At 48.8% G+C, this 13,896-nt stretch overlaps 1 protein-coding gene across 1 annotated transcript in view; it reads left to right on the plus strand.

Moving 5' to 3' along the window:
• Window positions 1–13,896, plus strand: part of LOC144509701 (myoferlin-like) — a 182,650-nt gene that overhangs the window by 148,419 nt on the left and 20,335 nt on the right. The window contains exons 46-49 of the mRNA XM_078238482.1: window positions 3,042–3,130; window positions 4,359–4,454; window positions 6,652–6,793; window positions 10,212–10,311. Of these exons, the coding sequence (XP_078094608.1) occupies window positions 3,042–3,130; window positions 4,359–4,454; window positions 6,652–6,793; window positions 10,212–10,311 (427 nt within the window). The remainder of the gene's footprint in view (window positions 1–3,041; window positions 3,131–4,358; window positions 4,455–6,651; window positions 6,794–10,211; window positions 10,312–13,896) is intronic.

Here is a 13,896-nt window from a genome sequence, read left to right on the forward strand (position 1 = left end):
ACAACTGCAGCAAAACATCCCTATCCCTATACTCAAATCCTCTCACTCACATATCATTTGCCTTCTTTACTGCCTGCTGTACCTGCGCGCTTACTTTCAGCGACTGATGCACGAGGACTCCAAGGTCTCGCTGAGTATCCACCTCTCTCAATTTACACCCATTCAAATAATAATCTGCCTTCCTATTATTGCTACCAAAGTGGATAACCTCACTTTGATCCACATTATACTGCAAATTATAAAATATTTTTGGTGGGGTTGTGGATAGTCTGGAGGGATGTCAGAAGTTACAGAGGGACATAGATAGGATGCAAGACTGGGTGGAGAAGTGGCAGATGGACTTCAACCCAGATAAATGCGTAGTGGTCCATTTTGGCAGGTCAAATGGGATGAAGGAGTACAATATTAAGGGAAAGACTCTTAGTACTGTAGAGGATCAGAAGGACCTTGGGGTCCGAGTCCATAGGACTCTAAAATCGGCCCCGCAGGTGGAGGAGGTGGTTAAGAAGGCGTATGGTGTGCTGGCCTTTATCAATCGAGGGATTGAGTTTAGGAGTCCGGGGATAATGATGCAGCTATATAAGACCCTCGTCAGGCCCCACTTGGAGTACTGTGCTCAGTTCTGGTCGCCTCATTACAGGAAGGATGTGGAAATGATTGAAAGGGTGCAGAGGAGATTTACAAGGATGTTGCCTGGATTGAGTGGCATGCCTTATGAGGATAGGCTGAGGGAGCTCGGTCTTTTCTCCTTGGAGAGACGTAGGATGAGAGACCTAATAGAGGTATATAAGATGTTGAGAGGCATAGATTGGGTGGACTCTCAGAGGCTTTTTCCCAGGGTGGAAATGGCTGCTATGAGAGGACATAGGTTTAAGGTGCTGGGGGGTAGGTACAGGAGAAATGTTAGGGGGAAGTTTTTCACACAGAGGGTGGTGGGCGAGTGGAATTGGCTGCCGTCAGTGGTGGTGGAGGCAAACTCAATAGGGTCTTTTAAGAGACTCCTGGATGAGTACATGGGACTTAATAGGATGGAGGGTTATAGGTAGGTCTAAAAGGTAGGGATATGTTCGGCACAACTTGTGGGGCCGATGGGCCTGTTTGTGCTGTAGTTTTTCTATGTTTCTATAAAATGGGTACTAATAAATCCAACTGGGAATCCAGGAGAAACGTCTTTACTCATCCTATCTATGTCCCTCTGTAACTTCTGACATCCCTCCAGACTATCCACAACCCCACCAAAAATATTTTATATTTTGCAGTATAATGTGGATCAAAGTGAGGTTATCCACTTTGGTAGCAATAATAGGAAGACAGATTATTACTTGACTGGGTGTAAATTGAGAGAGGTGGATACTCAGCGAGACCTTGGAGTCCTCGTGTGGTGAGAATGTGGAACTTGCTACCACGCAAAGGGTTGAGGTGAATAATCTAGATTCATTGAAGGGGAAGCTACATGAACACATGTAGGAGGAAGGACAAGAGGATGGACTGATGGAGGCTCGTGTAGAACAGAAACACCAGTGTGGACCAGTTGGGCTGCACGGCCTGTAGCTGTGCTCACGATTTGAAGTAACTGAAGGAGACCAATCCACTAGCTGGATCGGTCTGGTTGAAGGGTCATCCTAATCCCATGAACCCCATGGAGTTGGTCCCCAAAACCAACCTCTCTTTCTCCACTGCTCACACCCTTCAATCTCTGTGCCGTCCCTTCCGTGAGGTTTTGCAAACCCTTCAAGCAGTCTGGGACATCTGTTCTTTGCATTCCCGAGGCAGCATTCCTTCCCCTCTTGCAAGGTTGGAGCCCCTGATGGTAGAGTTGGTCATCATATCCCACTCTCTCCTGATGATGCCGGCACCTCCCGAGTGTGGCTCCACATGTGATGGCCAGGGTTGGTTAACAACTCCATCGCGCAATGATCGGGGAAGAAGGCAAACTGGATGGACTTTATTCTTTTCTCATATTGCCTTTGTGCCTGGCTTCTCAAGAGTTATGCATATGCGAGACCAATGTTTGTGTGTGCACATTCTCCCCCTGTCTCCGTGGGTTTCCTCCGGATGCTCCGGTTTCCTCCCACAGTACAAAAGATGTGCAGGTTAGGTGGATTGGCCATGCTAAATTGTCCCTTAGTGTCCAAATATGTGTGAGTTAGGTGGATTGGCCATGCTAAATTGCCCTTTAGTGTCCCAAGATGTGTAGGTTAGGTGCATTGGCCATGCTAAATTGCCCCTTAGTGTTAGGGGGACTAGCTAGGGTAAATGCATGGGGTTATGGGGATAGGGCCTGGGTGGGATTGTGGTCGGTGCAGACTCGATGGGCCAAATGGCCTCCTTCTGCACTGTAGGATTCTATGATTCATAAGGCTTCCGGTGATGCCAAGCACGGTGACACAGCGGTTAGCACTACTGCCTCACAGCACGAGGGACCCAGGTTCGATTCTCGGCTTGGATCACTGTCTGTGCGGAGTCTGCACATTCTCCCTCGTGTCTGCGTGGGTTTCCTCCGGGTGCTCCGGTTTCCTCCCACAGTCCGAAAGACGTGCTGGTTAGGTGCTAAATTCTCCCTCAGTGTAACCCGAACAGGCGCCGGAGTTTGCTGACTGGGGGATTTTCACAGTGACTTCATTGCAGTGTTAATGTAAGCCTACGTGTGACTCTAATAAAATAAACTTTAAACTTTACTAGTCGGACTCGCAATGTGGCTTACTTGTGCTTTGTAGAAGCTACATCTATTCATGTGTAGGGAATCTGTCCTCTGCAGGCAAAAGGAACATGTCCAGGCATTGCATCTTTTTCGAATGAAACAAAAACCTCGGCAACAGTCGCTCCCTGGAGCATTCTCCATGGCAACACTTTGACCAATCAGAGTTGACTTGTCAACCAATCAGCACCCTTTTCCCACACAGTTCAAATTATTGCTCCCACTGAGATTTGGTATTCTTGTGAATCTGTCCTGATGAGTGTAAGACAAAAACTTCGACGGTCTGTCTCTTTTTTTTGTCCCTCGCCCCCCCGCTCAACTTAACCTTTTGTTCCTTGTGCAGGGCAAGCTGCAGATGTGGATCGACATTTTTCCCAAGAGGTTGGGCACCCCTGGCCCACCCTTTAACATCACCCCTCGGGCCCCTGTCCGGTAAGTGTGCTAGCTAGCCTGTGATAGTAGTAACCGAGGTGGTGGGGTTGCATGTGACTGCGTGTATGGAATGAGCTGCCAGAGAAAGTGGTTGAAGCAGATGCAATAGCAACATTTCAAAAGCATTTGGATAAGTACATGGAGTGGGAAGGATTAGAGGGATGTGGGCCAAGCGTGGGCAATTGGGACTTGCTGGGAGGGCACCATGGTTGGCATGGACCTGTTGGGCCGAAGGGCCTGTTTCCGTGCTGTGTTGCTCTATGACTCTTGCCAGTCCGGAAGGCAAGTTCCATTCATTCTTTCCTCAATGTTCCTCCTTTCCTCTTCCTGAAGGTGCTGACTCGCACTGGGTCAAGGTTCAGCTGACCCGTTGGCCAGGTGTAGGCCAAGTCCCCTTTTGTACCTTCCCCCAAGAGAGCGCAGGCATGGAAGTCTCTGGTGGTCTGTGTGACTCAGGTTGTAGAGTTAGTGCAATGGGAGACTGTAATAAATCCATGGAGGCGAAGGTCCTTCACCAAAAGTTCCTTTATTTACAAGACACACTACACAACAGAGTGCTCCCTGCTTCAGCAGGCAGAGAGACTGACACACCTGCTTTAAATAGGGAACATGAGACTCCCTGACTGGGCCATCAATGAGGACTCAATCGGGGACATCTTTTGTTGCAGGATTCAATCAGGGATATATTTTTGTCCAACCAAATAAATGAAATCAAACTAACTTAGGGACAACTCAAAAAGGGGCAGTTCCCTCAAAGAAGGGGAACCGCCCGAAACAAAAAACAAAGCGGAAAGGAAACTTAAAACATCAAATTAAAATGTGATTATAGGTGTCAATAATGCACCCCACTCCCTGCGGTGCCCAGCGGGCACGGATGGCACAGACAGTGCCCTCGGACAGCGCATGCTCCCTCTCCAAGGACACCCAGCCGCGAATATAGCCGCGGTAGAGGGGCAGACAGTCAGGTTGTACGACCTCCTCGATCGCCTGCTGCCTGGACCTGCAGGTGGCATGCCTTGCCAGGCCCAGGAACGGGTTAGGACTCAACCAGGGAGTTCATACTCTGCCAGGCCAGTCTCATTTGCCTGACTGAAGTCATCACAGAGACCTGGTCACTGACCAGCCTTTGACCTGATAAACATATCCTGCCTGTCTGGTAAAGGGGTCAATTGACAACTGGTGCGGCCGTACAGTCTTGTGTCGATTTCTGAGTTTTCTGTTCCTTTAGGTACGTCCTACGCTGCATAATCTGGAACACCAGTGATGTCATTCTGCAGGAAGCCAATATCATGGGAGAGAAAATGAGTGACATTTATATTAAAGGGTAAGGAGAATGTCGGCTCATTAAGTTCTTGTGTCACCCTGGGTCAGAGATTTCTCAAGCACATCAGTTAGTCTAGCGCTCGAGTGTACTTGGAGTACTGTGCTCAGTTCTGGTCGCCTCATTACAGGAAGGATGTGGAAAAGATTGAAAGGGTGCAGAGGAGGTTTACAAGGACGTTGCCTGGATTGAGTGGCATGCCTTATCAGGATAGGCTGAGGGAGCTCGGTCTTTTCTCCTTGGAGAGACGTAGGATGAGAGGAGACCTAATAGAGGTATATAAGATGTTGAGAGGCATAGATCGGGTGGACTCTCAGAGGCTTTTTCCCAGGGTGGAAATGGCTGCTACGAGAGGACACAGGTTTAAGGTGCTGGGGGGGTAGGTACAGGGGAAATGTTAGGGGGAAGTTTTTCACACAGAGGGTGGTGGGCGAGTGGAATCAGCTGCCGTCAGTGGTGGTGGAGGCAAACTCAATGGGGTCTTTTAAGAGACTCCTGGATGAGTACATGGGACTTAATAGGATGGAGGGTTATAGGTAGGCCTAAAAGGTCAGGATAAGTTCGGCACAACTTGTGGGGCTGAAGGGCCTGTTTTGTGCTGTAGTTTTTCGATGTTTCTACGTTTCTAATTAAAAAAGAGCCATTGCCGTAATTTGGGGATTTGCAATATCGGTTACACATCTAGACAACAGCAGCGTGCCAAGAATTATTTATTGGAAGATTATACATAGTCCTCTCGCTCACCATGGTTAACTTAAGAAATAGGAACAGGAGTAGGCCCATATGGCGCCTAAAATGTGTAGTCCAAAATGGCTGATGTCTTACTGTGAGACAGTGACCCCCTAATTATAGATTCTCTAGGCAGAGAGGAACAACCTCTCAGTATCTACCCCGTCAAACCCTCTCAGAATGTCATATGTCTCAATTGGATCTTTTTAAAAATTCATTGGATGTGGACATCATTGGCTGGGCAAGCATTTATTGCCGAAACCTTAATTGCTTACGAAGCCACTTCAGAGGACATTCCCTCTTCCACCTTCTTCCGTCAGGAAAAAGATACAAAAGTCTGAGCTCACGTACCAACCGACTCAAGAACAGCTTCTTCCCTGCTTTCGAATGGACCTATCATACATTAAGTTGATCTTCCTCTACATTCTAGCTATGACTGTAACACTACATTCTGCACTCTCTCCTTTCCTTCTTTATGAACAGTATGCTTTGTCTGTATAGCGCGCAAGAAATAAATCAAATCAAATAGTCAAACAGATTGCTACAGGGCTGAAGCCAAATGTAGGTCAGACCAGGTAAGGAAGGCAGATTTCCTTTCCTAAAGGCAAAACCATTTTTATGACAATAGTCATCATTAGACTTTTAATTCCAGATTTTTTCTTTAATTGAATTAAAATTTCCCCATCTGCTGTGGTGAGATTTGAACCTGTGTCCCCAGGGCATTTTCCTGGGTCTCTAAATTACCAGTCCAATGACAATACCACTACGCCACTGCCTCTTATTCTTCCCATGTTCTAGGGAACATAGGTCCATCCCATTCGATCTCTCCTCATAGGACAACCTTCTCAAGCCAGGAATCAATAAAGTTTATTTATTAGTGTCACAAGTAGGCTTGCATTAACACTGCAATGAAGTTACTGTGAAAATTCCCTAGCCGCCACACTCCTGCGCCTGTTCGGGTACACTGAGGGAGAATTTAGCACCTAACCAGCACGTCTTTCGGACTGTGGGAGGAAACCGGAGCACCCGGAGGAAACCCACGCAGACACGGGGAGAACGTGCAAACTCCGCGCAGACAGTCGCCCAAGCCCGGAATCGAACCCAGATCCCTGGTGGTGTGAGGCAGCAGTGTTAACCACTGTGCTACCGTGTCCCCCTTTATATAATGGACCTTTGTTGCAGTGTCGCCAAGACATGAGGCCTGAAACTGCTCCCTGTAAGCTTGATGTCTCATCAAAGCCCCATATAAAACTTCCTTCTTCTTATACCCCCAAACACTTTGCTATAAAAGCTAATGTACCATCATGATTAAAGGCTTCCTCCCTCTGCACACTATTCCACTCCACTTCCGCCCCACTCCAACTCAACACAGTTAAGTGCAAAAAAAGAGACGCAGAAGGGGGAAAAAAGCACTTTGGAAATGTTTTGAGGCCTCTCTGATTGTTAACTGAACCTGTTGTTCCTTCACTAGCTGGATGGTTGGGTTGGAGGAGCAGAGACAGACCACCGATGTGCATTACAGATCGCTGGATGGAGAGGGCAACTTTAACTGGAGGTTTATCTTCCAGTTTGAATACCTAACAATGGAGCGAGTTCTTGTTGTCAATAAAAAGGTGAGGAGGCAATTTATAGCGCAAAACGTGAATGATTTATTCCAGCAGTAGATGTGGTCTGATTCAGGTAGAATTCTACCACAAACTCTGATAGATTAAACCCATTCCTTTCCAGTTCCATGTGTATAATACCCATGCATCAAATCCCTTTCCTTTAACATCAGTTTCGTCCAGTCCCAATGGATCAAACTCCTTCCCATTCACTCCCACTAAACACAATCCCAATGGATCAATCTCCTTCCCATTCACTCCCATTGTCTCCAATCCCAATGGATCAAACTCCTTCCCATTCACCCCCATTGTCTCCAATCCCAATGGATCCGAACGCCTTCCCATTCACTCCCATTGTCTCCAGTCACAATGGATCCAAACCCGTTCCCATTCACTCCCACTATCTCCAATCTGAATGGATCAAACCCCTTCCCATTCACTCCTATTGTCTCCAATCCTAATGGATCGAACCCCTTCCCATTCACTCCCATTGTCTCCAATCCCAATCCCAAACCCCTTCCCATTCACTCCCATTGTCTCCAATCCCAATCCCAAACCCCTTCCCATTCACTCCCATTGTACACAATCCCAACGGATCCAAACCCCTTCCCATTCACTCCCATTGTCTCCAATCCCAGTGGATCCAAACCCCTTCCCATTCACTCCCACTGTCTCCAATCCCAACGGATCCAAACCCCTTCCCATTCACTCCCACTGTCTCCAATCCCAACGGATCCAAACCCCTTCCCATTCACTCCCATTGTCTCTAATCCCAATGGATCCAAACCCCTTCCCATTCACTCCCATTGTCTCCAGTCCCAATGGATCAAACCCCTTCCCATTCACTTCCATTGTACACAATCCCAATCCCAAACCCATTCCCATTCACTCCCATTGTACACAATCCCAGTGGATCAAATCCCTTCCCATTCACTCCCATTGTCTCCAATCCCAACGGATCAAACCCCTTCCCATTCACTCCCATTGTCTCCAATCCCAATGGGTCAAACCCCTTCCCATTCACTCCCATTGTACACAATCCCAATGGACCCAAACCCCTTCCCATTCACTCCCATTGTACACAATCCCAATGGATCCAAACCCCTTCCCATTCACTCCCACTGTCTCCAATCTGAATGGATCCAAGCCCCTTCCCATTCACTCCCACTGTCTCCAATCCCAATGGACCCAAACCCCTTCCCATTCACTCCCACTGTCTCCAATCCCAATGGACCCAAACCCCTTCCCATTCACTCCCACTGTCTCCAATCCCAATGGATCAAACCCCTTCCCATTCACTCCCATTGTACACAATCCCAATGGATTCAAACCCCTTTCCATTCACTCCCACTGTCTCCAATCCCAATGGACACAAACCCCTTCCCATTCACTCCCATTGTCTCCAATCCCAATGGATCAAACCCCTCCCCATTCACTCCTGTGTCATACAATCCCAATGAACCAATCCCCTTGATACAATTGCAGTAAGACCTCTTCATTGTTGTACTTCCGGGTCATGTGTACAATCTCACACTCCTCCACAGTACAATGTATCTGCCTTGCTCTTGCCCACTCCCTTGAACCTGCCCATCCCGCTTTGCAGTCTCCCCGCTCCCTCCCAGCTTAAATTTCCGCCTAAGTTTAGACGTATCAGAATCCCTACAGTGCAGAAGGAGGCCATTTGGCCCATCGAGTCTGCACCAACCAGCCCCTATCCCCATAACCCCATACATTTACCGTAGCTAGTCCCCCTGACATCAAGAGGCAATTTAGCATGGCCAATCCACCTAAGCAGCACGCCTTTGGATTATGGGAGGAAACCGGAGCACCCGGAGGAAACCCACGCAGACACGGGGAGAACGTGCAGACTCCACACAGACAGTGACCCGAGCCGGGAATTGAACCCGGGTCCCTGGCGCTGTGAGGCAGCAGTGCCTGCCACCATGCCGCCTGCAAGTTTGTATCACCCGCCAACTTGAATTCTTCGCACTCGGTTCCCCTGAGTCGCTGCTACAGATTTCATCCGTAGCCATCCCCTTCGGGGGGGCTCGGTTGAAGGGATTTGCTCATGCAAGATTCATGTTTCTTTCAACAGCGGTAGAAACCACTTAATGTATCCATGTTGAGCACGGGGAGGCAATGGCCTAGTGGTATTATCGCTAGACTATTAACCCAGAAACTCAGCTAATGTTCTGGGGACCCGGGTTCGAATCCCGCCACGGCAGATGGTGGAATTTGAATTCAATAAAAAAATATCTGGAATTAAGAATCTACTGATGAACCATTGTCGATTGTCGGAAAAACCCATCTGGTTCCCTTTAGGGAAGGAAATCTGCCGTCCTTACCCGGTCTGGCCTACATGTGACTCCACAGCCACAGCAATGTGTTTGACTCTCAACTGCCCTCCAAGGGTAACTAGGGATGGGCAATAAATGCTGGCCCAGCCAGCGACGCCCATGTCCCAGGAATGAAGATGTGCGGATTAGGTGGATTGGCTATGGTAAATTGCCCCCTTAGTGTCAGTGGGACTAGCAGGGTAAATATGTACAGTTGCGGGGACAAGGCCTGGGTGGGTTGTAGGTGCAGGCTCGATGGGCCGAATGGCCTCTTTCTGCACTGTAGGATTCTATGAGTGTGAGACAAAAAGCTTTGATAGCTTGTCTCTTTTGGTTGGCCGTACTCAAGCCCGTTACTCATGTCCTTTAGGGAAGGAAATCTGCCTTCCTTACCCGGTCTGGCCTACATGTGACTCCAGAGCCATAGCAATGTGGTTGACTCTCAACTGCCCTCCAAGGGCAACTAGGGATGGGCAATAAATGCTGGCCCAGCCAGCGACACCCATGTCCCAGGAATGAAGATGTGCGGATTAGGTGGATTGGCTATGGTAAATTGCCCCCTTAGTGTCAGTGGGACTAGCAGGGTAAATATGTACAGTTGCGGGAACAAGGCCTGGGTGGGTTGTAGGTGCAGGCTTGATGGGCCGAATGGCCTCTTTCTGCACTGTAGGATTCTATGAGTGTGAGACAAAAAGCTTTGATAGCTTGTCTCTTTTGGTTGGCCGTACTCAAGCCCGTTACTCATGTCCTTTAGGGAAGGAAATCTGCCTTCCTTACCCGGTCTGGCCTACATGTGACTCCAGAGCCACAGCAATGTGGTTGACTCTCAACTGCCCTCCAAGGGCAACTAGGGATGGGCAATAAATGCTGGGCCCAGCCGGCGACACCCATGTCCCAGGAATGAATAAAACAAAATGTTTAACATGAAAACCGCTTTGTGCTATTGCTGCTAACTTCATTGCTGTCTCTGTTTCTGTCGGCATGCTGGCGGGGAATTTGACCCAAGCGATTTGTGAAACGTACCGCAGATACATTTGTCGCTCTCCATGATTCAGGGGGCGATATTGAGAGAGAGTTTCTATTTCTTTTAGAACTATATTTGGAGCCTGGATGAGGCCGAGATGAAAATGCCTGCAAAACTAATTCTCCAGGTTTGGGACAACGACAAAGTCTCCTTTGATGACTATTTAGGTAACGTTTATTTAAATAGACTCGCTATTTGATCTGCCAGAATTCCCTAGATTCGAGTGGATTGGAAGGTAGCATAGAAACTAGAATCAGGAGGAGGCCACTCGGCCCCTCGAACCTGCTCCGCCATTCATTTTGATCATGGCTAATCATCAAATTCAATATCCTGATCCCCCCCATATCCCTTTGTAGGAACAGGTGGTCAACTTATCCGGAATTAAGAATCTACTGATAAAAGAACAATACAGCACAGGAACAGGCCCTTCGGCCCTCCAAGCCCGCGCCGCTCCCTGGTCCAAACTAGACCATTCTTTTGTATCCCTCCATTCCCACTCCGTCCATGTGGCTATCTAGATAAGTCTTAAACGTTCCCAGTGTGTCCGCCTCCACCACCTTGCCCGGCAGCGCATTCCAGGCCCCCACCACCCTCTGTGTAAAATACGTCCTTTTGATATCCGTGTTAAACCTCCCCCGCCTCACCTTGAACCTATGACCCCTCGTGAACGTCACCACCGACCTGGGAAAAAGCTTCCCACTGTTCACCCTATCTATGCCTTTCATAATTTTATACACCTCTAGTAGGTCACCCCTCATCCTCCGTCTTTCCAGTGAGAACAACCCCAGTTTACCCAATCTCTCCTCATAACTAAGCCCCTCCATACCAGGCAACATCCTGGTAAACCTCCTCTGTACTCTCTCTAAAGCCTCCACGTCCTTCTGGTAGTGTGGTGACCAGAACTGGGCGCAGTATTCCAAATGCGGCCGAACCAACGTTCTATACAACTGCAACATCAGACCCCAACTTTTATACTCTATGCCCCGTCCTAAAAAGGCAAGCATGCCATATGCCTTCTTCACCACCTTCTTCACCGGTGACGTCACCTTCAAGGATCTGTGGACTTGCACATCCAGGTCCCTCTGCGTATCTACACCCTTTATGGTTCTGCCATTTATCGTATAGCTCCCCCTACGTTAGTTCTACCAAAACGCATCACTTCGCATTTATCTGGATTGAACTCCATCTGCCATTTCTTTGCCCAAATTTCCAGCCTATCTATATCCTTCTGTAGCCTCTGACAATGTTCCTCACTATCTGCAAGTCCAGCCATTTCCGTGTCGTCCGCAAACTTACTGATCACCCCAGTTACACCTTCTTCCAGATCGTTTATATAAATCACAAACAGCAGAGATCCCAATACAGAGCCCTGTGGAACACCACTAGTCACAGGCATCCAGCCGGAAAAAGACCCTTCCACTACCACCCTCTGTCTTCTATGACCAAGCCAGTTCTCCACCCATCTAGCCACCTCCCCCTTTATCCCATGAGATCCAACCTTTTGCACCAACCTACCATGAGGGACTTTGCCAAACGCTTTACTAAAGTCCATATAGACGACATCCACGGCCCTTCCCTCATCAACCATTCTAGTCACTTCTTCAAAAAACTCCACCAGGTTAGTGAGGCCTGACCTCCCTCTCACAAAACCATGCTGACTATCGTTAATGAGTTTATTCCTTTCTAAATGCTCATACATCCTATCTCTAAGAATCCTCTCCAACAACTTCCCCACCACGGACGTCAAGCTCACCGACCTATAATTTCCCGGGTTATCCTTCCTACCCTTCTTAAATAACGGGACCACATTAGCTATCCTCCAATCCTCTGGGACCTCACCTGTGTCCAGTAACGAGACAAAGATTTGCGTCAGAGGCCCAGCGATTTAATCTCTCGTCTCCCTGAGCAGCCTTGGATAGATTCCATCAGGTCCTGGGGATTTGTCAGTCTTTATATTCCCTAAAAACCCTAACACTTCCTCCCTTGTAATGGAGATTCTCTCTAATGGTTCAACACTCCCCTCCGAGACACTCCCATGATGACCATGAAACCATTGTCGATTGTTGGAAAAACCCATCTGGTTCACCAATGTCCTTTAGGGAAGGAAATCTGCCATCCTTACCCGGTCTGGCCTACATGTGACTCCAGAGCCACAGCAATGTGGTTGGCTCTCAACTGCCCTCCAAGGGCAACTAGGGATGGGCAATAAATGCTGGCCCAGCCAGCGATACCCATGTCCTGCGAATGAATGAAAAGAAACTGGGTAGAGCACTTGCAACCTGTTCAGAGGGCTAGTCTCCTGGAGTTGATGGTTCAAATCTTACCTCAGCCTAACAGTACTATTAGGGGTGGCACAGTGGGTAGCGTGGCTACCTCACAGCGTCAGGGACCCCGGTTCGATTCCCGGCTTGGGTCACTGTCTGTGCGGAGTCTGCACATTTTCCCCGTGTCTGCGTGGGTTTCCTCCGGGTGCTCCGGTTTCCTCCCACAGTCCAAAGGTGTGTAGGTTAGGTGGGTTGGCTATGCTAAATTGCCTCTTAGTGTCAGGGGGACTAGCTGGGGCAAATGCATGGAGTTATGGGGCTAGGTCCTGGGCAGGATTGTGGTTGGTGCAGACTCGATGGGCCGAATGGGCTGCTTCTGCACTGTAGGATTCCATGATTCTATGATCCCTTTAGCCCCAAGAGCTCACACCTAATTTCTTCTTGAAATCAGACAATGTTTTGGCCTCAACTACTTTCTGTGGGAGTGAATTCTACACATTCACCACCCTCTGGGTGAAGAAATTTCTCCTCACCTCAGTCCTAAAAAGAGTTAGACAGGGTGGATTCAGAAAGAATGTTCCCGATGGTGGGGGGAGTCCAGAACTAGGGGTCATAGTTTGAGGATAAGGAGTAAACCTTTTAAAACCGGGCAAACCTATTCAAGAAAGGTGGGAGAGAGAGAAACGGAACTTCGGGCCAGTTAGCCTGATATAGAATCTATTCCTGGGGAGGCTGGTAACAGGGCAGAGTGTCAGGACTGGAGGAGACTGGAGCTTAGCAGAGCTGGTTGGAGCAGATCAGTTGCCGATTGGTGTTTCATTGATTTAAAGTCCACTTGTCCACATGTTTTGTTCCAGACAGTTTTAGTTTGGTGTGCGGAATGGTGCAGTTGCAGTAACCAGCAGGATTCGGTAGAGGGCAGAGGAGTGTTGTGGGTGAAGCATGACAATTGTTTGCCGTAGGTTGTGAGGCTCTGGAGTGGAAGTGGGGCAGTCGATGCATACCACTCTTTGCCACCTCTCAGAGGAATTACAGATCCCCTTCACATTGTGATGTGGGGAGAACCGCAGACCCTGTCACTTATAAAGCAAAGTTTGAACGTTCTAGCTAAACAGTACTGAAGTGTGTGTGTGTCTGTGTGTGTGTCTGTGTGTGTGTCTGTGTGCGTGCGTCTGTGTGTGCCCGCGTGTGTGTGTACGTGTCTGTGTGTGCGCGTCTGTGTGTGTGCGTGCGTCTGTGTGTGCGTGTCTGTGTGTGCGCGTCTGTATGTGTGCGTCTGTATGTGTGCGTCTGCATGTGTGTGTGCGTCTGTGTGCGTCCGTGTGTGTCTGTACATCCGTGTGTGTGTGTGTATCCGTGTATGTGTGTGTGCGTCTGTGTGTGTATGCGCGTCCGTGTGTGTGTGCGCGTCCGTGTGTGTGTGCGCGCCCGTGTGTGTGTGTGTGTGCACCCGTATGTGTGTGTGCGCGCCCGTGTGTGTGTGTGCGC

Source organism: Mustelus asterias, chromosome 22, assembly GCF_964213995.1.
Source record: "Mustelus asterias chromosome 22, sMusAst1.hap1.1, whole genome shotgun sequence".
NCBI classification, from domain to species: domain Eukaryota; kingdom Metazoa; phylum Chordata; class Chondrichthyes; order Carcharhiniformes; family Triakidae; genus Mustelus; species Mustelus asterias.